The sequence below is a fragment of the Haliotis rufescens genome, unplaced genomic scaffold (assembly GCF_023055435.1).
Source record: "Haliotis rufescens isolate VD_foot unplaced genomic scaffold, xgHalRufe1.0.p SCAF_10, whole genome shotgun sequence".
Classification (NCBI taxonomy): domain Eukaryota; kingdom Metazoa; phylum Mollusca; class Gastropoda; order Lepetellida; family Haliotidae; genus Haliotis; species Haliotis rufescens.
The window spans coordinates 14,828,617-14,854,772 of NW_025963780.1; the positions used below are offsets into that span (position 1 = coordinate 14,828,617).

The following is a 26,156-nucleotide window of genomic DNA, read 5'->3' on the forward strand; positions in this document are numbered from 1 at the left end:
AGCTCTACTTGTCTGTGACAACTGGAACTGGTGGTAGGTTGTTACTGACATGTCTGTTGTACAAGCTCTACTAGTCTGTGACAGCTGGAACTGGTGGTAGGAAGTTACTGACATGTCTGTTGTACAAGCTCTACTAGTCTGTGACAACTGGAGCTGTTACAAACAAAAAGCAGTTTGGGAGGGCTAATTTTATATATATTTTGTTTTTGCATAGAAGCTTTCTACATTTTTACTTTTCATTCATAACATTTTGTGGTATGTACAAACAAAACTGATAGGACATGTATAAGGGTATCAATCTGTTACATTTAAAACAAAAATCTTCACAACGCAAGATGAAGTTTCATACCTCATTTGTTGTCAACATGATAAAACAGTTGTCATGTCACACTGTGGGTAGTGAACCATGGACAAGGATAATATACAGTATATATACACCATGCATAAACATATAGATTAACAGGAATATAAAGACATTTCCAAACAACCATGTAATATTATAAAGGTTTTGCACAACACCCAAAAAATATATCTGAGAAATCTTCATAATATTTGAACAAGAATTTAATCATTGTAACAACTTGGCACGTCTGAAAGTATGTACTGCTCAAAGCATTAACATGTACGGCCATGCAGCAGAACATTAACTTCTCAGCCCTGGGTTTTCATTAGAATGCAGTAAAATAAAGCTTTAAAAGAATCTGGCTCTCACTTGAAGACACAATGTTTAATTCCTGACATAGGTTGTGGTTTTTAGGTGAAGCTAGATGGGCAATAGCGTACAAATACTCTGAAACTAGATGGGGACAGGGCTATAGGGTACAAATACTCTAAACCTAGATGGGGACTGGGTTATAGGGTACTAATACTCTGAAACTAGATGGGGACTGGGTTATATGGTACAAATACTCTGAAGTTAGATGGGGACAGGGCAATAGTGTACAAATACTCTGAAACTAGATGGGGACTGGGTTATAGGGTACAAATACTCTGAAACTAGATGGGGACTGGGTTATAGGGTACTAATACTCTGAAACTAGTTTGGGACTGGGTTATAGGGTACTAATACTCTGAAACTAGATGGGGACTGGGCAATAGCGTACAAATACTCTAAAACTAGATGGGGACAGGGCAATAGCGTACAAATACTCTGAAACTAGATGGGAACAGGGCAATAGCGTACAAATACTCTGAAACTAGATGGGGACAGGGCTATAGTGTACAAATACTCTGAAACTAGATGGGGACTGGGTTATAGGGTACAAATACTCTGAAGCTAGATGGGGACAGGGCTATAGGGTACAAATACTCTGAAACTAGAGGGGGTCAGGGCTATAGGGTACAAATACTCTGAAACTAGATGGGGACTGGGTTATAGGGTACAAATACTCTGAAGTTAGATGGGGACAGGGCTATAGGGTACAAATACTCTGAAGTTAGATGGGGTCAGGGCTATAGAAACTAGATGGGGACAAGGCTATAGGGTACAAATACTCTGAAGTTAGATGTGAACGGGCAATAGCATACAAATACTCTGAAGTTAGATGGGGACAGGGTTATAGGGTACAAATACTCTGAAGTTAGATGGGGACTGGGCTATAGCGTACAAATAATAATAATAATAATAATAATAATAATAATAACAAGCATGAAATACTCACATCCCCCGCCAATATGACATGCCGGGTGTGTGCAATGCATTAGCTCCTGTGAACTATGTTCACTGGGCCTTTTTGTAAAGAAATATAGTACATTTTTCAAGATCTGCTCCGGAAACGAGGACTACCGCCATTTTCAGTCTAAATCAAAGTCGTTGCCATGGAAACTTAAAAAACAATTTTTTTAAAAATCCTAAACTATCAAAAGGCACCAGTTCACCACTAGATCTATCTATGTGCCAAGTTTGGTGAAGAAATATGGTACGGTTTTCAAGATCTGCTCCGGAAACGAAATGTGACGGACGGACGGACGGAAGGACGGCCGGCACCCATTGCTATATCCCCCTTCCACTTCATGGCGGGGGATAATAATAATAATGTGCACTTTTAATGTGCTAGCCTCCATGCAGCAGTTCATGCTCAAAGCGCTACACCATTATTACCCCGGTCAATGGATCAGTGAGCACTCGATTTTTATTAATACTCTGAAGCTAAACACGTATACTGGAAGTGGGGATGGCTGGGTGGGCGCTATAGTGTATGATTCAGGATAAGTATAAATGATATTTTTACCCTTAAAGTGTACATATTTTACCTTATCCTAACTTCTTAAATATCAATCTGCAGTGGGGCACCACCTCTGTGAGAGTAGCAAAAATAAAGAGATTTCGTGGATTTTGTAAGTGTGCATAGAATTATATTCCAGCTTACTTAGAACAGTTCTCGTGTGAAGAGAAGGTCATAATCTTGACAATCGTTGTCACTCATGTTCCGAATTACTTTGTAAACCAGGGAGGCATGGGCTTCCCATCTTCCCGAGGCAAGGGAGTTAACTGACTATAAAAGTCCAGTTTCCACCCTTGCCAAACTAGGCTGGTATCATGGAGTTACATTTTGGCTGGACTAATGAGTCTATGCAAAGTCCAATCAAAATCTCGCAACAAAATCAAAATCTGGTCAGTAAACTGTCGTTCAGATTTCGGTCGATTGCCGGATTTGCAAAACATGTGCACCACCAACTCATTGTCAACAGATATTTTCTAAACCTTTTCATGTTTTTAATCAATGTGCTCGCGTGATTTGATGCTCTTCGCGATGTAAGACCCGTTTTATCACACTATAGATCTTGATTATCGATCAGATCGTCTTAAGTGGGCGCCGCCATTTTGTTTGAAACAAATGCAAGTGATGGAATTGGATTGGTCCACAGGAGACTCAGAAGGGACACAACTCATAATAACCACAGGTGGCACCGATGAGCCCAGGAATTCCAGTCTTGTTTGGGTGGAAACTGGACTTTTAAAGTCAGTTAACTCTCTTGCTTCGGGAAGATGGATCTCTCAGTTGGTGGTTATGAATCAGTAACCTGACATCTACATGTTCTACCGTGATTTTGGTTATCTTTGATTATGTACTTTTAGTTGTTGAGCAACCAGTAGGGGTCCGAACTGGTTAATCGAACCAATATCTTCTGTTGCAAAGACCCAATGGCAGTGTTTGGCAAAGACTGTGTCTAATTTCCAGAAACATACTGCCATTATCATTGGAAAAAATCAGTTGCCATTAAGCGCGAATGTGGAAGTGAGAGATCTGACCTTACGGGGATTGGAAGTGCTCCATACATGAAGCTCGAAAATGTTTCAGTTTGTATGAAGTTGTCTTGAGTGAGGATGAAGAAATATGTTTGACCAATTTGGAAGCTTTAGTACTGGATTCCCTGCTAGGGTGATGAGGTCTGGAAACTAGGTTCTTGCTGACCAGTAAGGTGCGAGCAAAAGCAGTAAAAGGCACTATTTGTGCCTGATCTACTGTAGGACTGAGGGTAATGGTGCTTGTGGGGGGAATTCAAAGGCTTGAAGTCTTCCCCACGATATCCCCCGTATGTGTCTTGCCTTTATATTTATATTTAGCCTGTCTGTAAGACTAAATAGATGAAAAGTTAATCTCAGATCCCTTTGAGATTTATGTAGAAGGCCACTGTCAAGCTGTCCGTTCTGATCATAAGAAAGAGGTTTATCAATCGAGGAGCCTGGATCACTGCCACAAACTCCAGTTGATTTACCGGTATATGGAGGAGCTTCTTTTCTGCTGACCATAGCTCTGTAGGGACATGTCCACATAAAGCTGAGGGTTGAAAAGCAGCTCGTTCAAAAAGGTTCCTCCACAGACATTCGACTTGATTGTCCATCAATAAAGGTATTTAAGGAAACATTGTGGATAGCGAAGTTTGATATCTTTACAGTCTAGGAAAGAGGTTAGGACCCTCTGGATAGGAAGCCTACCCCTTGGGCTGTTGTGAGAAGGCCTAGCAGAACTTGCCATTGATTGACCGACATCTGTTAGTGCATAGCTGCTGGCAAACAATTTTGCATTTTATCTGGCAATCTTCTGGGACTTGGAGGGGTTAGTAAACCCTGAGTCCTAGTAGCCTTGGACAAGGATGTGTCATGACTTGTAAGGTAGATCAGTAGAAGGTAGATCCTTGGAGGGGAACGAGATGGGAAGACCATCAGCGATCCATATCAGAAACTCCTGGTCCCAGGTAGAAGGTATTTCCTCCTGACATGAGGATGTATCAGCAAAAGAAGGCTCAAACACATCCTCTTCCTGTAAAAGGAAGAAGGAGTGAGGGTTTGGGGCTATAGCAGAGCGGTGATAAGTGTGAGACACGTCGTCTGAGACGGGAGTAGATGCGGTAGACTGCGTGGGTGGTTTGTTGAGTGTGTGTTGTAACTGCATCAAGGATCACTAGCATTAGCTACGAAGTCATAGGACGAAGGAAGCATGGTACTTTGCAGGTTGCATGAACGTAGGCAGGTATGTGCAGGCCTGTATGCATGTGTGAAACCTGTGAAAGGTTCATTAACGACGGGAGCTGCATGCAGGTCAGTGGACGTGTACAGGAAGCATGCTTCTGCGTCTTCGTGGCTGCCTTCACGGACGTCTTCATAAAACCCACAAGGGGTAACGATGTGGGCTTCGTGAAGGTGGGGACCTTCATGCAGGCACCTTCTGACAATGACTGTTTCTCCTCCTTCACATGCTTCTCATCACCTGATATTAGGGACACAGAAAAGGACTTCTCTGACATTGGTGCGTTTGGGTGAGATGTTTTTCTCTGTTCTTGGAAACACAGCACAGGAGTTTCGATTATGTTTCAGGAATGAGATAACTTAAGCAATTAGAATGAGTCAGGATAAGGTAAAATTAGTATTTTTTTACATGAAGTTCCTTTGGAATATCAGATAATATCTTAGCAAGGTATGTTGATTGTATGAAAGCATGATTCTCTGCTCCTTGTCAGGGCAGCACATGACACATAGACTTCTGGGTTTGACCTGACTGAAGTGTAACAGATGGAAGAAACCAGCTGTCAGCCTAATGAGGATGGGGTAGCTACAATGTGTGTGTGACTTGGCTGTGGATAATACTCTGCCGCATGGATGGTAGTTGATCATGCTATCAGTCACAAGGGAATTACTTAGAGACTGCTGTGAACAGCTGGAATAGTGCTGAGAGTGGCACAAAACACTTGTCCCCAAAATTTGGCTACAGAGATACCAACCTTATATTAAGGCAATTAAGAACATCTGGGGTAATTGGCAGAAGTAGTTGTTTTCAAAACATCAGCACTAGTTATGTGACTATTCTTACTCCTCAAACCATGTCAATGCTCCAATTACACTGATGATCAATCAATTGTTATTTGGCTGTACATGCGACAATGACATATTAGTGGAATTAGGTTACGAATTTCATAAAGATTCTGCCAAAATCATTATGATTGGCATCTCTGCTTGCTATCTGAATTAAACAACTATGTTATTAAAAGCTAAGAGTCAAAAGGCTCAGGAGCTCACCATTTGGGTTGGGGGAAAGTTTACAACATTAGGTTAAAAGGTCATTACACAAATAACAAAAATTGCATTACAACAAAACATAATGAATATTATTCTTCATACTACATACTTCATACAAATTTCATAATGAATCATGTAAAAAAGGATGGCAAAAGATATTCGGCAAAAACAACATTATACTTGACATTATAGAAATTCAAGGCTTTAGAGCTATTTTGGTGAATTTGAAATCCACAAAATAGCTCTAAAGCCTTGCATTTTAAAGGTTGATACTAATAATCAAGGCTTTTCAAGAGGGACCTTAAAACTCAAGGCCTTTTCAAGACTGTACGAACCTTGGTGTTGTCTGCTTAACCCTGCACTTAGCAATATTCCAGCTATATGAGGGTGGCATTCAAACAATTGAATCTGGACCAGACCATCAAGTGATTTATATTGTAACTAACAATCCATGCCATTGAGTCTGATCACCCGATAACTTAAGTCAGCACTTAGGACCAGCATAGGTTGCTAGGGACCAATTCTAACATTCTGACAAATGGACAAATAATTAGATGGTTTTAATGAGGTGATGTCTTCTATAGTCAGAATATATTCTTGATACTGTGATACATGCCTTCCTAAACAAAGGTACTTACAGACACAAGTGCATACTTATAATTGGTTTCAAAATGATTTTATATGCGATCAAAAGTAGGTAGGTCTATTCACAAAGCATATTAAAGCTTATTCAATAACATAAGTGTAAGACATTTCCTCACACAATTCTCAACACCAACTTTCGAACTTACAAATTGATGATGACTACAATGAGTTAAAGTCAATGTGATTTGTAAGATTTTTTCATCAGTTTAAACAATATTTATTTCTTCTTTGCATGTATAAAACAACATTTTCAATTTTTCTATTCGATTACAATTTATTACCCGTATTATCTACACCGGTATAGATTTTGGGAACTCCCAGATGATACCCCCTGGGGGTAGATTCTGGGAAAGGGGGGTACATTCTGGGATATGAATGTTTTAAAACTAATTAGATGTGTACTGAATAGGTATTTATGTAAACCTAATCAGATGACAATGTTTTTACAGCAATTGACCAGAAGAGACCAAGACTGAGTTAGATACATCCACAAAAGAAAACTTCAAGTACATTCATGAAATAAAAATGTTTAAATCAAACAGGGCTGCAGTAGATTCTGGGAGGAGCTCCCAGATTACACACCGGGGTAGATTCTGGGAACTCCTAGATTATTACCCCCAGGTAATATGTGAGGCCAGCTCCTTGTTGTACAAAACTGTCGCAGGGCTAAAACGATTATTGCAAATCTGTGTTAAGGTACAAGAGCTGTGAGGCAACAGATCAGACAGCCTTGTACAACAGGGTTTGGTCCAGAGTAATAAAACAGTGTGAGCAGTCACAGTAGTACATCTTGGATCATAGTTTGTACTTGAACTTGTCCTTCCTCTCACGAATCTCCCCTAGAGCCTGGGCCCTCACTTGATCTGTTGGAGGTGAAAAGTCCTCCATGTTTACAAGTCCCAGCTGGGAGAGCACTGACTTTTCACCGGTTCTCAGGAATGGGTTATACTTCTTCTCATCTCCAACTGTAGAGGGGCACTGAAACACACAGGCATTGACTAATCTCATCTGATAAGAATCCCTTGAACAAATAGAGGTGTTAACAAAGCAGTGGTTTCAAAGAAGAGGTTTACATTAGATGCCAGACACCAGAAAGGCCAACATAAACTCATACTGACTCAGAAAGGTCAGGGAAAAAGACACTTTCTCCACCAGTGTATGTATACATCCTGGCTAGTCAGCAGGGGCAGAATACCCTGGTGGTCAGGCTCGCTGACTTGGTTGATGCATGTCATTGTATCCCAATTGCGTAGCTTGATGCTAATGATATCAATCACTTGATTGTCTGGTCCAGATTCGATAATTTACAGAACCCCATCACATAGCTGGAATATTGTTGAGTGCAGCATTAAACAACAAACAAACAAATAAACAAACAAACAAAAAAGCAGGGGCAGAAACTCCAGGAAAGCAAACTTAAGTGCCAGAAAAAGCTCTTCAGATGTAGATCGTTTTTTTAACATTTTTTATCCAATAACCACCATCACTTTGACCTATTTATGACCAAGATCACCAGCCTTGTAAACTATGAGGAATAATGTTTTAAAAAATGCGATTTTACACGTTTCCGCGGAATTTCACATCCCTCATAATTCTGTATCACTGCATATAATTTCATAAATTGTTTAATTATCTGCACATGTGACAGTTTTCACAATTTACATAAATCGCAACTATGATAATTCACAACTATGTTTTCTGCTATATTATGTGACCTACAAAGTCTTCAAATACTTCCGATAGATCTACATACCGTAGGACGTTTCTGCTCTCGTTTGGCTTTAGCCCACTTCAGCTTCTCCTGTACAAAGATAAAGAACATAGTGACAACTTATTCTTACAACTTTTACAGACTAAGTCTCAAAATGATTTGATTCATTAAATTTGTTAACATGTTTATTATGAACAAAGTGTGGTATTACCTCAGCATCTGAGTTTTCATTATCAACATGGCAGGCAAACTCCAGGTTGTCTGTTGCATATTCATGCCCTGAAACAAACAGTGGGGTAGCAGCAGGGTCTCCACATATATACTCAGGGAGACTGATACTAATACCAGTTCTCTGTCTCTAACAATGGGAAATAATCCCTCATACTAGATTATAGGGCTGGAACGATACACCAACTTTGCGATCCGATACATATCATGATACTTTGTTCATGATGTTATACGTATCACAATATTTGCTTTCATCTATGGTGCTAAAGCCATCTTTTTTATAGACAAGATGGCCAAATACCTGGCATACTGACGATTTACAGCTGGCAGTGTCAAGTATGGTGTAACCGATGAAAATATTTACGTTTTCACTACTAATTAGTGTTTGGTTTTACAGTAACTAAAGCAAACAAGTGTATGACTGTGATTGATACTTGTATCGATAATTAATAAATAGCAATCCACCGATGCATCAGTGTATCGTTCCACTACTACAACACTTTCCTAACCAAGCGTAATGAAACCTCCCCTGCCTCTGCAACGGACAGATTTGTGAGAGGGATGCATGAAGGGAGAATCTGTGAGTTGTGTAAATGAAGGGACAGAGGCGTACAGAAGTGCAGACACAGTGTAGAGAAGAGCACAATGTGATACATACCACAAACCAAACAGAACTGGGAGCACTAGTCAGTACTAGTTCCTGCAAAACATTTCTTCATTTAAATGTTTCAATAACTAGAATGTGCATGATGCTACTTCATACTTTGATCCAGGGTATATGATCCAGACTGTCTTACCTGGCCAGATGAGGGTAGAGTCGTGCAGCTCACACATTTTGTCCAGCGAGGTGAGCATAGTGACTGGTGTACCCTCAAACATTCGACCTGAACACAATTCCTCATATCACAGTGAACGGCAAGACAAGACATATTGAACATAACTTCAACAATCAACCAGTAGGTAAGACTAGTTACATTAACAAGTATATATGACTTAAAAACATGAAAAATAATTCCAAGCAAAAATATAATATTTCTTTTTTCTTGAAAAACAGTAAAAAGCCAACTTTGATGAGACATGATGATGTCATTTCCACTCCCCCTGTCCAGTATCCTCCTGTACATTCAATGATCCATGTGTTGTAAACTGCTTAGCAAGGTTTATATTTGGGGCTCCCCATAACAAGGATCCACACTGACTGATTGACTGGCACAAACGTTACACTTACCACATCCGCTGAGGAAGACGTGATCCCCAGAAAACAGGCAGTCAGGAGCTTCAAAGTTGTGACCTTCTAGATGATAGACTACATGGCCTACCGTGTGACCAGGCGTGAACATGACTGTGAACTTCAGACCACCAAATGTCAGCTTCTCCCCATCCACTACACCACTGAAGATATATTGAGTCAGTAAAGCAATCTGCCACCCTTTTTTGAAACTACTTCTTTAAGAAAATGTCTGATTGAAGTGACTGACATGATTAAAATACATGATGAAGGACAGTGAAGTTGAAAATCATAACTCATCAATGCAGGTTTACAATAACTGCATTGAAAAGAACCTGGCTAACACTGGAAATAAAAATGTAATCAAATATAGATTACAGTAGAACACGGATATAACCAACTACAAGGGACCAGAGAAATCAGTTCCTTATATCCATTGTTCGTTATACACGTTTTCGCTCGGAAACGTCCGCCATCTTGGATAAGACAAAACACAATACACGTAATTGCAGTGTTACACGTGAAATCTAGATGGCCTAATTTCACTGCAAGTTCGTCAGCTTTGGTCTTTCTTGGTTTTTATGCCAGCATCAACAGCAATAACAATTCTCAATTTCGTGTCTAAACTGATGTTGGACAAAGGCTAGTAACTTGGTGATGTTGGACAAAGGTTTCAAACTTGGTAATGTTGGACAAAGGCTACTAACTTGGTGGTGTTGGGCAAAGGCAACAAACTTGGTGATGTTGGACAAAGGCTACTAACTTGCTGGTGTTGGACAAAGGCTAGTTACTTGGTGATTTTGGACAAAGGCAACAAACTTGGTGATGATGGACAAAGGCTACTTACTTGGTGGTGTTGGACAAACGCTACTTACTTGGTGGTGTTGGACAAACGCTACTAACTTGGTGATGTTGGACAAAGGTTACTAAACTGGTGATGTTGGACAAAGGCTACCAACTTGGTGATGTTGGACAAAGGTTACTAACTTGGTGATGTTGGACAAAGGTTACTAAACTGGTGGTGTTGGACAAAGGTTACTAACTTGGTGATTTTGGACAAAGGTTACTAACTCGGTGATGTTGGACAAAGGTTACTAACTTGGTGATGTTGGACAAAGCCTACTAACTTGGTGGTGTTGGGCAAAGGCTAATAACTTGGTGATGGTGGCAAAAGGCTAATAACTTGGTGGTGTTGGACAAAGGCTACAAACTTGGTGATGGTGGACAAAGGCTACTAACTTGGTGATGATGGACAAAGGCTACTAAGTTGGTGATGGTGGACAAAGGCTACCAACTTGGTGATGGTGGACAAAGGCTACTAACTTGGTGATGGTGGACAAAGGCTACTAACTTGGTGATGGTGGACAAAGGCTACTAACTTGGTGATGGTGGACAAAGGCTACTAACTTGGTGATGGTGGACAAAGGCTACTAACTTGGTGATGTTGGGCACATGGTCCTCCGCTCCTCCAAAGATCCGGACATTTGGGTAGGCAGACTTCATAGCCTCATTCCCTCCACTGTGATCCCTAGAGACAAAGAGCAGACTTCAATTGTTGAAATCCTTCATACACTATCCACTTCAACTCATCTCTGAAGGATTGTATTAATAACCGTATGAACATCCTTTTGGTATGTTTTTGTCAAGTATATGCTTGATAGAACTGAACAGACAAAGCTAATCAATGAAGGTATGTCTGCTAATGTGTGCCTTATTTACCAATGTTTATGGGTGATGAGTATTGCTTCAGGGGTAATGTTCAAATCAGTCAGCACTTTCTGAAATAGACAAATGAAAGAGTCAGCAAATGATGTGGGCTAGCAACAACCCCTGTAAAATGCAACCCTGTCTATCCAACATGTGTTATAAAGCTCCCACTAAATATACTTATCAGGTAATATTGAAACATAGCACAGATTTTTGAAATACATTCATATTGATAAATGTAGATCCAATAACAAAATACCGTAAATGATATACAACACCCTCCAGTGATATCTATGACACAATGTCAAGGATGGGCATGATATCCATTACACAATGCTAAGGATGGGCATGATATTCATAACACAATGCTAAGGATGGGCATGATATCCATGACGCAATGTTAAGGATGGGCATGACATCCATGACACAATGTCAAGGATGGGCATGATATTCATGACACAATGTCAAGGATGGGCATGATATTCATGACACAATGTTAAGGATGGGCATGGTATTCATGACACAATGTCAAGGATGAGCATGATATTCATGACTCAATGTCAAGGATGTGCATGACATCCATGACACAATGTCAAGGATGGGCATGGCATCCATGACACAATGCTAAGGATGGGCATGATATCGAGAACAATGCTAAAGATGGGCATTCATATTGATAAATGTAGATCAAATAACAAAATACCGTAAATGATATACAACACCCTCCAGTGATATCTATGACACAATGTCAAGGATGGGCATGATATCCATGACACAATGTCAAGGATGGGCATGACATCCATGACACAATGCTAAGGATGGGCATGATATCTATGACACAATGTTAAGGATGGGCATGGCATCCATGACACAATGTCAAGGATGGGCATGACATCCATGACACAATGCTAAGGATGGGCATGATATCTATGACACAATGTTAAGGATGGGCATGGCATCCATGACACAATGTCAAGAATGGGCATGACATCCATGACACAATGTCAAGGATGGGCATGATATTCATGACACAATGTCAAGGATGGGCATGACATCCATGACACAATGTCAAGGATGGGCATGACATCCATGACACAATGTCAAGGATGGGCATGGCATCCATGACACAATGCTAAGGATGGGCATGATATCGAGAACAATGCTAAAGATGGGCATGATATCCATGACAGAATGCTAAGGATGGGCATGATATCGAGAACAATGCTAAAGATGGGCAAGATATCCATGACACAATGCTAAGGATGGGCATGATATCGAGAACAATGCTAAAGATGGGCATGATATCCATAACACAATGCTAAGGATGGGCATGATATCCAAAACACAATGTTAAGGATGGGCATGATATCCATGACACAATGCTAAGTATGGGCATGATATTGAGAACAATGCTAAGGATGGGCATGATATCCATAACACAATGCTAAGGATGGGCATGATATCTATGACACAATGCTAAGGATGGGCATGATATCCATGACACAATATTAAGGATGGGCATGATATCCATAACACAATGCTAAGGATGTGCATGATATCCAAAACACAATGCTAAGGATGGGCATGATATCCATGACACAATGCTAAGGATGGGCATGATATCGAGAACAATGCTAAGGATGGGCATGATATCCGTAACACAATGCTAAGGATGGGCATGATATCTATGACACAATGCTAAGGATGGGCATGATATCTATGACACAATGTTAAGGATGTGCATGACATCCATGACACAATGTCAAGGATGGGCATGGCATCCATGACACAATGCTAAGGATGGGCATGATATCGAGAACAATGCTAAAGATGGGCATTCATATTGATAAATGTAGATCAAATAACAAAATACCGTAAATGATATACAACACCCTCCAGTGATATCTATGACACAATGTCAAGGATGGGCATGATATCCATGACACAATGTCAAGGATGGGCATGACATCCATGACACAATGCTAAGGATGGGCATGATATCTATGACACAATGTTAAGGATGGGCATGGCATCCATGACACAATGTCAAGGATGGGCATGACATCCATGACACAATGTCAAGGATGGGCATGATATTCATGACACAATGTCAAGGATGGGCATGACATCCATGACACAATGTCAAGGATGGGCATGACATCCATGACACAATGTCAAGGATGGGCATGACATCCATGACACAATGTCAAGGATGGGCATGGCATCCATGACACAATGCTAAGGATGGGCATGATATCGAGAACAATGCTAAAGATGGGCATGATATCCATGACAGAATGCTAAGGATGGGCATGATATCGAGAACAATGCTAAATATGGGCAAGATATCCATGACACAATGCTAAGGATGGGCATGATATCGAGAACAATGCTAAAGATGGGCATGATATCCATAACACAATGCTAAGGATGGGCATGATATCCAAAACACAATGTTAAGGATGGGCATGATATCCATGACACAATGCTAAGTATGGGCATGATATCGAGAACAATGCTAAGGATGGGCATGATATCCATAACACAATGCTAAGGATGGGCATGATATCCAAAACACAATGCTAAGGATGGGCATGATATCCATGACACAATGCTAAGGATGGGCATGATATCGAGAACAATGCTAAGGATGGGCATGATATCCATAACACAATGCTAAGGATGGGCATGATTTCTATGTCACAATGCTAAGGATGGGCATGATATCTATGACACAATATTAAGGATGGGCATGATATCCATAACACAATGCTAAGGATGGGCATGATATCCATAACACAATGCTAAGGATGGGCATGATATCCATAACACAATACTAAGGATGGGCATGATATCCATAACATAATGCTAAGGATGGGCATGATATCTATGACACGATATTGAGGGTGGGTATGATCATCTTCCCAGGGTACGGGAGTTAACTGTCTAACAGTCCAGTTTCCACCCTTGCCGAAGTAGGCTGGAATTTTGTGTCTAAATCGTAGCTCTACCAGTGGTGATTACAAGTTATGTCCATCCTATTGACCAATCAGATTCCACATCTTATATCATTTGCATTTCCTTCAAACAAAGTTCAGCGCCCAGTCAAAACCATCCGATGGATAACATCTTTATTGCAATAAAATTGGTCTACCCTCACGAAGAGCATCAAATCACCTGAGCACTTGATTAAAAACATGAAGAGAAGCTCAGGTGAATGAATGTACACAAACTTTGCAAATCCTGCAATCAACCGAAACTGTCATGTTGTTTTCAAACCATGTGTCGATTACGTAACGCAATTTTGATTGGACTATGCATAGACTCGTTTGATCAGCCAAAATAAAACTCCATAATTCCAGCCTAGTTCAGCAAGGGTGGAAACTGGATTTTTACAGTCAGTTTACTCCCTTGCCTCGGGAAGATGGGGCATGATATCTATGACACAATGTGAAGGTCAAACCATTTTTCATTACTTAGTTTGCACATACTTTTGGAAAATAATTAAAAATCTACATTGATTATATTATTCATAATTCTAGCATTTTTATGACAAAACACATTGAAAATTCCCTTCTGGACTTCAATCCAATAACACAGAACCCAAAACGTGCCTCTTCCTCCTGTGGGGCGCCCCCAGCCCTCGGTTACCAACCTGAGTTATCTGTCCCTGATCGCTTCACTGTCTTCTCATCAGCACTTCACTTTAAAATCAGACAGGAGAATGAAGGGAGTCTTGTTGTGTCAGGATAAGTGTACTAATATCATGAATAATCAAATTCATGTAGATTATTTCTTATCCTGACACAGCACATTGCAATGCCTATCCCACAGATGGCGACGGGATCTGCAACTTGCGGTATTGGTAACCATCCGGATTACGTCTGTATGAGGCTATTCTCAGAAGGGCACCTTCTTCACTAATCCCGGAGGATTGGAACTGTAGGATGTAACGCACAACAATCCAAGCCCAACAACCCCAAAGAATATTTTTTGCGCCACCTGTGACACAAGGAAAACAGCTGGCAACGCAAGACAACGCTCCATGTCCGATTACCTGTGAGGTTTCCGATATGTGACGCCTGGATCAGAGCTAAAGGATGTAGCATATAACAACCCAAGCCCAACAATCCCTCAGAATATTTATTGAACCACATGTGACACAAGGGAAATATCCGGCAATGCAGTGTACAGTGATGATTTGTCTATGATGCACAGCAGGATCCGACATCGTTCCTGAGGTGAACAGAAACGTCCATAAGATATTGTCAAACAATATTTATTCATGATTGGTACACTGGATAGATACAGCATCAAAATCAATGACACAAACATAGGATAGTTAACTGCTGTACCTGGACAATAGGTACTGAGTAGGACCTGGGTACCCACAGGACTACCCAGATCAATGGTTAGTCATATCATATATTGTTTATTGACATAAAATATCTCGAACTCCATGGTTACACTACAAGTCACAAATGTTCACATTCCTTTCTGACCATGCACACATTCCTTCTGACTTTTATATGTCTGAATAAAGATAAAACATCTGTCTACTTCAGTGTATGCATGACCAGATTGTTTAATTTATACATGTACATTTAAATATATTTTTCCAGGAATGCGGTCAAACTATTCCCAATCGAACAGTTTGTACCCATCTCTTAGACCTACAGCAGGTACCCTGGGAGGACCCCTCTACGTCTTCAACAGAGAGGTCCCTCAGATAGTAGTTGGCAAATGTAGTGTCAGTGCGCCAAAACACCTCTTGATGACATCCGTCACCGAACAGTTAGTATGCCCCACCATCATGGATGCCAGGGCCCTGATTTCATGGGTGAGTGGGTCCAACACTGCATGCTGGTGGGCCTGCAGAATTGTAGCACAAACAGTACTCTGCAATAAATGGAGTAGTGACCTTCATCGAATCGCTTCATTCTGCAGTAAGCCACAAAGAATGCCTCTTGGCGTCGTAAAGCTGCCTAGTAGGATTCCTGTGAGCCCGCACAATGGCCTGTGTGGCTCTCACAGAAACACCTCAATGCTCTTGGTAAATGCGCCACATGTGCAGATGAATCTGCTGTGTGAGAGGGTTGATGAGTTGCTTCTGCCACAGAGAGACTCCATGGCCAGGTTTCCTGCGACCTTTGTGAGCTCTGGGAACCGCAATCTCCTGGGCCAATAAGGCGCTAACAAAAGCAGAAGGAACTGCCTCACTTCCCTCAACTTCTGCAGGACTTTGGGTAGCACTGTCTGTGGTGGGAACGCGTACACATGAGGGTTTTCCCCGGAGATGGCAAGAACGTCATGATCCCAAGCCAGTAGATCGGGCACCATCAGTAAACTTCTGCTGATGTTGAACAGAGAGACCTGATGAATTGGAGAGACTGCGACGGAAGCAAAATCTGACTTTTCCAGGTTGATCAATCTTTCCTACTGGGACCATTGTTGAGGATGCAATTGTCTACATACGGATGAAAGCTGACACCCTTGCTGTGCAATAGGGCTACCACTTGGTTGGTTATTTGTGTAAATAACCATGGGCCTCCCCTGGAACATGAATCTGAGTAGTGGCTGGTACTCTGGATGAATGGGTATATGCAGTTGTCTGGCACCAACTCACTCGTGACCTCTGGTACCAAACCGAAAGCTCCCCAAACAGCCAATGCTGGCTTCTGTCCACTGCCTGCACGTGTAGACCCCGCTCTAAAGTTTGGTAAGGCCTTTAGGGCGATCTTTGAGCAAGCCCTTTCAGCCAATGTCTTTGCTGCATCGACCACCTTGCCGTTAAATTAGGTGAGGCCAGACCAAGGTTGTTGCAACAACGTTGTGCGCATGTTGCTGTCCCAAGACTATCTCTTCCAATATAGCCTATCGTCTCATGAAAGTCACTGATCCACACGCATGTAACAAAATGTTTGCTATGCTCTCTTCATTTGAGGCGACCTGAAAAGTTGCTGAATTCAACAAAGGTGTAGCCCAAGGATTAGACAGTCTCCTGGATCATCTTAATCATGGCCTCTGAAAAGGATGCTGCTAGTCAGAGTGGCATCAGAGCTAAGCGTAAGTCACTGTCAATTGCCGCAAGTGCCTTATCTTCCACTTTAATGCCCAAACTTCTACCCATCTTTATCCATGGAAGGACACACCATGCAACTTTAACTTTGATGTACAAAATCCTAGTTTGCCCAATAATCCTTTCCAGTCAATCATCGCAAAGGCCTTGTTTAAAAAAATCCGGGAGCTGAGAATTATGGACTGGTGGCAGTGTGAGAGTTGGAGTTGATTCTCTCTCTGCAATCTGGAAGGGCAACACCTTAGGTTTTTGGGGGTTGGGTGGCTCCAAACCGAGCATGTCCGCCACCCAGATAAGACGATCTGTTTCATCGAGAAGGATCACCTCCTCCTTACTCTATGCTTCAGAGTCCTCCTCTGAGATATAATGCATATGGAAGCTGGGTTATCAGGGATAGGAGGTGCTATCGGCGTTCAAGACGTCGTCGGTGCATGTACCACGATAGTCACAGATGTGTTCCCAAAGGCGCTTCATGGTAAAGTCTGTAATACTCTTGATTTGGAAAAAAAGGGTGGAGGTTGCTGCTATGATCCGTATGCCATGGCTCCCAACCTAAGGTGAAGCTGAATTTAGATAACCACCCATGGTGTTTAAAGGGTTGAATCGTGCATCAGTCGGTGGGTAATCACCTGACCCCAAGTCTGTGCTGCAGGCGGCGCCTCATTCTGCACAGTTGCTCAAGTCATGGCTAGGATTCCATCCCATATTCTGGCAGGTGCCGATGTTCCACACGGCGAACATGCGCTTTGACCATCCCTTCTATTGCCTTTGTCATCAGTGCCCCCGCCGACACTAGCACTCATGCTGTCACCGGCGCCTTTGCCTACGCTGGTGCCACGTCCAACATTCAAGCACCAAACAGCGCTGCCTCCTCCGACGCTTGCGTCCCAATCAACACAGTGGCACTCAAACACTGGACACTCAGACACTAGATGAAGGACCAGTGGTTGACGCCTGTGCATGCGTCCTTGTGGGTATGTCTGGACTGGATAGGTTATACTAGCTGTTAACGCCGAAGTCCATAGAGTCGTTGCTGTTCAAGCGACAAGTCACCATGGCAGATGTGGTGATCGGGGCAGTAGTCCAAATCTCTGCAGGCTTCGTGAAAATTTCTCTTCTTGACACGTTTGAGATAAACTTCTACCTGCTCTGTGGATAATGTGCTACAATCAGTACAACGAGAAAATTAGTCACACACAGATTCCCGACAGCCCGATTCCCGAATGGTCAAAGACATGTCTGCCCTGCTCTGCAACATATAAAACATATATATAAGCATGTACAAATCTCCCACAGAGCATAGAAACCAAACGTAAATGACAACAGCAACGTACAATAGCAAATGGAAATACCGAAATAATTTTACCAAGGAAAATGTATTTCCAACACAACACATGGCCTTAAATTTTTCAAAATTTGCATGCTAAATGAAACATTCCCACACAATATGAAGAAGTATCCTCTTAAAACAGGTACATAGAGAACGACAACTCCTACAACACAAGGATATAGAAGTCAATTCGCAAGTCTATCACCGTGCGAGATGAGAAGACAGTGAAGAGATCAGGGACAGATAACTCCTGTTGGTAACCTAGGGCTGGGGGCGCCCCAGGGGAGGATGAGGCACGTTTTGGGTTCTGTGTTATAGGATTGAGGTCCAGAAGGGAATTTGAGAGGTGTTGTGTCAGGATAAGAAATAATCAAAGACATTTGGGGTTATTTTGTTGTTTTTTCAAAAAGTTAATTTTCTGAATTACTGTGTTAGTTAAACTTGTGTAAGTTAAACCTGTTTTAAGCTATCACCTAGTGTTTAACCTACTGCATACATCAGTTATTTGTGCTGAATATATATGTTTACATTCATCAGATATAAATAAAATAATTCATCTTGTATTTGTTCTCATTCTCCTTTCCTTTTAGGGTCAGTGGAGTCCATACATCAACCAGACAAACTGTTGATCATATCATCACTGGTTGGTCTGGCCCAGACTTGATTACTTTACCTGATGTGATAAAGCTGGAATATTGCCGAGGGCAGTATGAATAACAAACGATAAATATCTAGGCTGTCTAGCATACACAATCAGTGGGTCCATAGTACAGTTCTAGTCCACTGGGGTCTTTACACGTGACTCATCTTGAGACATCTGTATCACCTTACTGTCACATGAATATACCAAACATTGTTCAGCTTTATAATTAACGAGATTAAACACTTTCATGTATGTTTAGCCATTGGTCCCAGATTCAAGAACCACAATACATGATAAATGAGATATTTTGAATTTGTGTTTTTGTTTCCCATGAACAGCATCTGAAGAAAGGGTGTGGATGAGGGGAGTGTGACTGTATATTCCACCCACGCCTGTACCTGCACTGGCTCTGGGTCCCCAGGGTCCACCACCACTGACAAGTTGGAAGCACGATCTGTGATCAGATAGGCGTAGTTGTCTAACAGCATGGGTATAGGAAGGATAGACAGATCTGGAAAACAGAAAATATGTTGTCTAGACCCAAAAGGGAATTACCTGAAAAAAATGGCACAGTAGCTTATGTTGATGTATCATCAATACTAAAACATGTACCAGTAAACAAAGACAGCAACTTGATATCTAAATATTTTCTACACAAATACTGAGGACTAATTGATACATATGAAACAAGTAACTACATTTTAACAAGGCTTCTTAACATGCTGAATCTGCAACAGAATTGTATTTCCATATCTATTTTATTTTATTTTTACTTATTTAGTTTGAAATATCATACCTATTAGCCTTAAAAAATAAAGACAAACATTTATGCTGAGTTTCAGCAAATTTGGTTCAACTAATTCTGAGTAAAAAGTAGTAAAGGTCAAAATGTGAATAACAACTACACAATAACCAAATTCATGACATTTTGATCTAAAATCTCAAGAGTAATGACCATAAATAGGTTTTTAATATGCAGTGTTCGCGTTTACTGGTAATAAGCTGTTTTTTACTGGTAAATTTAGGCTTGGACCGGTAATTTATGTGACTGCCAGTTCGGTGGACCGGCAAATAAAATACATGTACCTTATAAATTATTGTTGAACTAAACATTGGTGATATTCATACAAGTATATTTTTCAAACGAGACAGCTTGTCAGTTACCATCAAGGTTTCCCGTTGTCTATTTTAAGTGCAAGTAAATAACATTTCACTTTGCTTCAAAGTAGAGATTTTGTAGTGATTTAGTCTCGAAATATTAAAAATAAAGGGGAGAAAATAGTGACTGCACTTTGTGTGAATGATGTCTAGATCTAACTAAGTTACTTCAGAGATGAAGTCATTGCATTGAACATGATGTTGAAAAAATTAAAACAGGGTAATACGTTTGTTTATTTGTTGAAAGTTGGGGCTGACAAAAATTCGGGGGCAGTGGCAATTTTTCCAGTTTCTAGTCCAACAGGACTGGTAGTTTCAAAAGTCAGCGGGAACACTGATATGGTTGCCATGTTCTTGAAACAAGACTTGTGCTTTGTTTTGTTCGTTTCTTGATTTACGCAGCAATACTCCAGCCATATCATGCATGTGACGGCGGTCTGTAAATAATCGAGTCTGGACCAGTCAATTCATTGATGGACATTATGGGCATCGATCTACAAATATGGGATACAATCACATGCTTCAACCAAGTCTGACCATCCGATCACCTGTTTTTCTGAAACATTTAAATGAATGTTATTTCAAACATGAAACTATCAAAAAGACAATTTCATTTGCTTTCAAATATTGAAAGCTGCAGTGATCAATGTAAGTACAGCTGGCATGGTAGCTTCAGGTCCTTGAACACCATGCCTTGATTTATCAGGGGGACTATTGCTATATTCATCATATGAAAATATTCCTTGTCAATTGATTAGAATTTCCATTCAAATATTTTCTTATCAACTTTATCAGCACTCAAGATTCCAGTGTCCCCACACAAAGAAACGTAGACGCCGTTCAATTTCATATTTCTACTACATGTATTATGAACATGGGTTGACTGTTGATCCTTTGGCCTAACTATATGGCTATCCATTATCATTTGGTTACTGTTTAGCAGATATGAACTTACATGACTCTTGGTTTTACTATTTATTCCTTATTTTTAGACCCGTGAAGATATCCGGGTTAGAATAGGTCTTCAGCAACCCATGCTTGCCATAAAAGGCAACTATGCTTTTCATAAGAGGTGACTAACAGGATCAGGTGGACTTGGTTGATGCATGTCATCGTATCCAAATTGCATGGATGGATTAGCAGACTCGATTATTTACAGACCGCCGTCAAATAGCAGGAATATTGCTGAGTGCCAACAAATCAACCAACCAACCATATTTTATGACATCAATAATTCAATTATTTACACAAAATGAAATATTGATATCACAAATTTGATTTATGATATCCAAAAAATAAATATTGAAATAGTAAATTTGATTTTTAGATATCTATAAATACAGTTTAGATTTGTGAAATCTAATAAAGAAATTTTTGTGTAATTGATATCTAAATATCATATTTGTGATATAAATATATGTAATTATTGATGTCTTAAAATCAAATTAGAGATATCAATAAATGAATTACTGATATCATACAACAGTGAACAAAACTGTGCCTCACACACAGCCATCTTTGTTTACCATTGAACACAGTAGGTTCTGTGTTGGAATGGTCAGCTCCCTCCAACTTCTCTCTGGCTTTCTTGATCTCTTTCTGATGGTAGTAGTATCCCACCCGCGTCCGTGTGTATAGAAAATACCTGAAGCATATACAATTGGTATAGAAAGTACCTGTAGCATACACAATTGGTATAGAAAGTACCTGTAGCATACACAATTGGTATAGAAAGAACCTGTAGCATACACAATTGGTATAGAAAGTACCTGTAGCATACACAATTGGTATAGAAAGTACCTGTAGCATACACAATTGGCATAGAAAGAACCTGTAGCTAGACAATGGGTATAGAAAGTACTTGTAGCATACACAATTGGCATAGAAAGTACCTGTAGCATATACAATTGGTATAGAAAGAACCTGTAGCTAGACAATGGGTATAGAAAGTACCTGTAGCATACACAATTGGCATAGAAAGTAGCTGTAGCATACACAATTGGTATAGAAAGTACCTGTAGCATACACAATTGGTATATGGTATAGAAAGAACCTGTAGCTAGACAATGGGTATAGAAAGTACCTGTAGCATACACAATTGGCATAGAAAGTAGCTGTAGCATAGACAATTGGTATAGAAAGTACCTGTAGCATACACAATTGGTATAGAAAGTACCTGTAGCATACACAATTGGTATATGGTATAGAAAGAACCTGTAGCATACACAATTGGTATAGAAAGTAGCTGTAGCATACACAATTGGTATAGAAAGTACCTGTAGCATACACAATTGGTATATGGTATAGAAAGAACCTGTAGCTAGACAATGGGTATAGAAAGTACCTGTAGCATACACAATTGGCATAGAAAGTACCTGTAGCATAGACAATTGGTATAGAAAGTACCTGTAGCATACACAATTGGTATAGAAAGTACCTGTAGCATACACAATTGGTATATGGTATAGAAAGAACCTGTAGCATACACAATTGGTATAGAAAGTACCTGTAGCATACACAATTGGTATTGAAAGTACCCATAGCATACACAATTGGTATAGAAAGTACCTGTAGCATACACAATTGGTATAGAAAGTACCTGTAGCATATACAATTGGTATAGAAAGTACCCATAGCATACACAATTGGTATAGAAAGTACTTGTAGCATACACAATTGGTATAGAAAGTACCTGTAGCATACACAATTGGTATAGAAAGTACCTGTAGCATACACAATTGGCATAGAAAGTACCTGTAGCCTTCACAATTGGTATAGAAAGTACCCATAGCATACACAATTGGCATAGAAAGTACCTGCAGCATACACAATTGGTATAGAAAGTACCTTTAGCATAAACAATTATTATAGAAAGTACCTGTAGCATACACAATTGGTATAGAAAGTACCTGTAGCATACACAATTATTATAGAAAGTACCTGTAGCATACTCAATTGGTATAGAAAGTACCTGTAGCATACACAATTATTACAGAAAGTACCTGTAGCATACACAGTTGGTATAGAAAGTACCTGTAGCATATACAATTATTATAGAAAGTACCTGTAGCATACACCGTTGGTATAGAAAGTACCTGCAGGGGAAAGGGGTAGGTCCTGTCAGCAATAGAAACTAACATATTCAGTGCACTAGTCCTTATCATGATGACACATAGGAAACCCCTAAAATGGCAAATTTCTACTAGTCCTTACGCTACCTTAACTATTGGGCAGTTTGGCAAGGACTATAGGACTTGTGCCACTTCCTATAGCTGCCTGTAGTATACAAAGTCAGGGGGATAGAAAGTACCTGCAGAACACACAATCAGGAGGTTGTTGGTTTGTTGTTGAACGCCGCAATCATCATTATTCCAGCTATATGACGGCAGTCTGTAAATAATTGAGTCTGGACCAGACAATCCAGTGGTTGAAATCATGAGTATCGATCCACGCAATTGGGATCTGATAGGAAGCACCTGTAGTATAAACAATCTGGGGGCTTAAGGAAGCACCTGTAGTATACACATTTAGAGGGATAGGAAGTACCTGTTGTAGACACAATCTGGGGGCTTAGGAAGTACCTGTAGTATACACAATCAGGAGGATAGGAAGTACCTGCAGTATTCACAATCTGGGGGGATAGGAAGTACCTGTAGTATACACAATTTTGGAGGATAGGAAGTACCTGCAGTATACACAATCTGGGGGGATAGGAAGTACCTGCAGTATACACAATCTGGGGGGATAGGAAGTACCTGCAGTATACACAATCTGGGGGGATAGGAAGTACCTGCAGTATACACAATCTGGGGGGATAGGAAGTACCTGCAGTATTCACAATCTGGGGGCATAGGAAGTACCTGCAGTATACACAATCTGGGGGGATAGGAAGTACCTGCAGTATTCACAATCTGGGGGGATAGGAAGTACCTGCAGTATACACAATCTGGAGGGATAGGAAGTACCTGCAGTATACACAATCTGGGGGGATAGGAAGTACCTGCAGTATACACAATCTGGGGGGATAGGAAGTACCTGCAGTATACACAATCTGGGGGGATAGGAAGTACCTGCAGTATACACAATCTGGGGGGATAGGAAGTACCTGCAGTATACACAATCTGGAGGGATAGGAAGTACCTGCAGTATACACAATCTGGGGGGATAGGAAGTACCTGCAGTATACACAATCTGGAGGGATAGGAAGTACCTGCAGTATACACAATCTGGAGGGATAGGAAGTACCTGCAGTATACACAATCTGGGGGGATAGGAAGTACCTGCAGTATACACAATCAGGGTGATAGAAAATACCTGCAGTATACACAATCTGGAGGGATAGGAAGCATCTGTAGTATACACAATCTGGAGGGATAGGAAGTACACAATCTGGGGGCTTAGGAAGTACCTGCAGTATACACAATCTGGGGGGATAGGAAGTACCTGCAGTATACACAATCTGGGGGGATAGGAAGTACCTGCAGTATTCACAATCTGGGGGGATAGGAAGTACCTGCAGTATACACAATCTGGGGGGATAGGAAGTACCTGCAGTATACACAATCTGGGGGGATAGGAAGTACCTGCAGTATACACAATCTGGGGGGATAGGAAGTACCTGCAGTATTCACAATCTGGGGGCATAGGAAGTACCTGCAGTATACACAATCTGGGGGGATAGGAAGTACCTGCAGTATTCACAATCTGGGGGGATAGGAAGTACCTGCAGTATACACAATCTGGAGGGATAGGAAGTACCTGCAGTATACACAATCTGGGGGGATAGGAAGTACCTGCAGTATACACAATCAGGGTGATAGAAAATACCTGCAGTATACACAATCTGGAGGGATAGGAAGCATCTGTAGTATACACAATCTGGAGGGATAGGAAGTACACAATCTGGGGGCTTAGGAAGTACCTGCAGTATACACAATCTGGGGGGATAGGAAGTACCTGCAGTATACACAATCTGGGGGGATAGGAAGTACCTGCAGTATTCACAATCTGGGGGGATAGGAAGTACCTGCAGTATTCACAATCTGGGGGCATAGGAAGTACCTGCAGTATACACAATCTGGGGGGATAGGAAGTACCTGCAGTATTCACAATCTGGGGGGATAGGAAGTACCTGCAGTATTCACAATCTGGGGGCATAGGAAGAACCTGCAGTATTCACAATCTGGGGGGATAGGAAGTACCTGCAGTATACACAATCTGGGGATAGGAAGTACCGGTTTGGGGGGATAGGAAGTACCTGCAGTATACACATTCTGGGGGGATAGGAAGTACCTGCAGTATACACAATCTGGGGGGGATAGGAAGTACCTGCAGTATACACAATCTGGGGGGATAGGAAGTACCTGCAGTATACACAATCTGGGGGGATAGGAAGTACCTGTCAGAGGGGAAAGGAAGTACCTGTTAGGGGTATTCCACCATCTGAGGCATCTGTTTACAATTTTGGGGGGGTTAAATTTAACTTTCACTTTCATTTTCAAACTATGTAAAACTTACGTATTTATCAGTTGTCTTTATCAGAATCGGTACTTGATGCCACATACATTTCATTAAGTGCAAGTACCACCAAGTTACCTGGCTGGGAGTTTTGGAGTGTAACTAAACAACAATCCCCACTTAACAATCTACATTTAGATAGACATGGACCCTGGTCTAATAAGTAATATCATTTTATACAGTTATAAGCTTGGGATATACTAGCATGTGTGATGTGCGTCTGTTTTACCCTATCCTGAAGAAACAGCCTCCTGCTTTCGCCATTGCTGTCTTCCAACAACCAGCCAGAAATTCAGACAAAGAGGTAAACACAACGATGAAAACAGGCATAGATCTCACTCAAGCAGAACACAACAGTTGAAGCGGATGTGATTAGAGTTACTTCCCTTGTA

At 40.9% G+C, this 26,156-nt stretch overlaps 1 protein-coding gene across 2 annotated transcripts; it reads right to left on the reverse strand.

Annotated features, from left to right (window-relative positions):
* Positions 1 to 5,075: 5,075 nt before the first annotated feature.
* On the reverse strand, positions 5,076 to 26,136 carry LOC124112089 (probable hydrolase PNKD). 2 transcript variants are annotated; one of them, XM_046472028.2, is made up of 10 exons: positions 25,994 to 26,136; positions 21,774 to 21,892; positions 19,488 to 19,600; positions 11,050 to 11,108; positions 10,766 to 10,858; positions 9,331 to 9,494; positions 8,900 to 8,986; positions 8,086 to 8,153; positions 7,917 to 7,964; positions 5,076 to 7,141 (listed from the first exon to the last, which is right to left on the reverse strand). In XM_046472028.2, the coding sequence occupies exons 1-10, from the start codon at positions 26,092 to 26,094 to the stop codon at positions 6,959 to 6,961; spliced, it is 1,035 nt and encodes a 344-aa protein (XP_046327984.1). In that variant the 5' UTR covers positions 26,095 to 26,136; the 3' UTR covers positions 5,076 to 6,958. The 2 variants fall into 2 exon arrangements, 1 of the variants encoding a protein (XP_046327984.1); XR_007218915.1 differs by lacking the exons at positions 5,076 to 7,141; positions 7,917 to 7,964; positions 8,086 to 8,153; ... (4 more) ...; positions 19,488 to 19,600; positions 25,994 to 26,136 and adding an exon at positions 23,558 to 25,953 and having other exon boundaries at positions 21,790 to 21,892.
* Between the last annotated feature and the right edge of the window lie 20 nt (positions 26,137 to 26,156).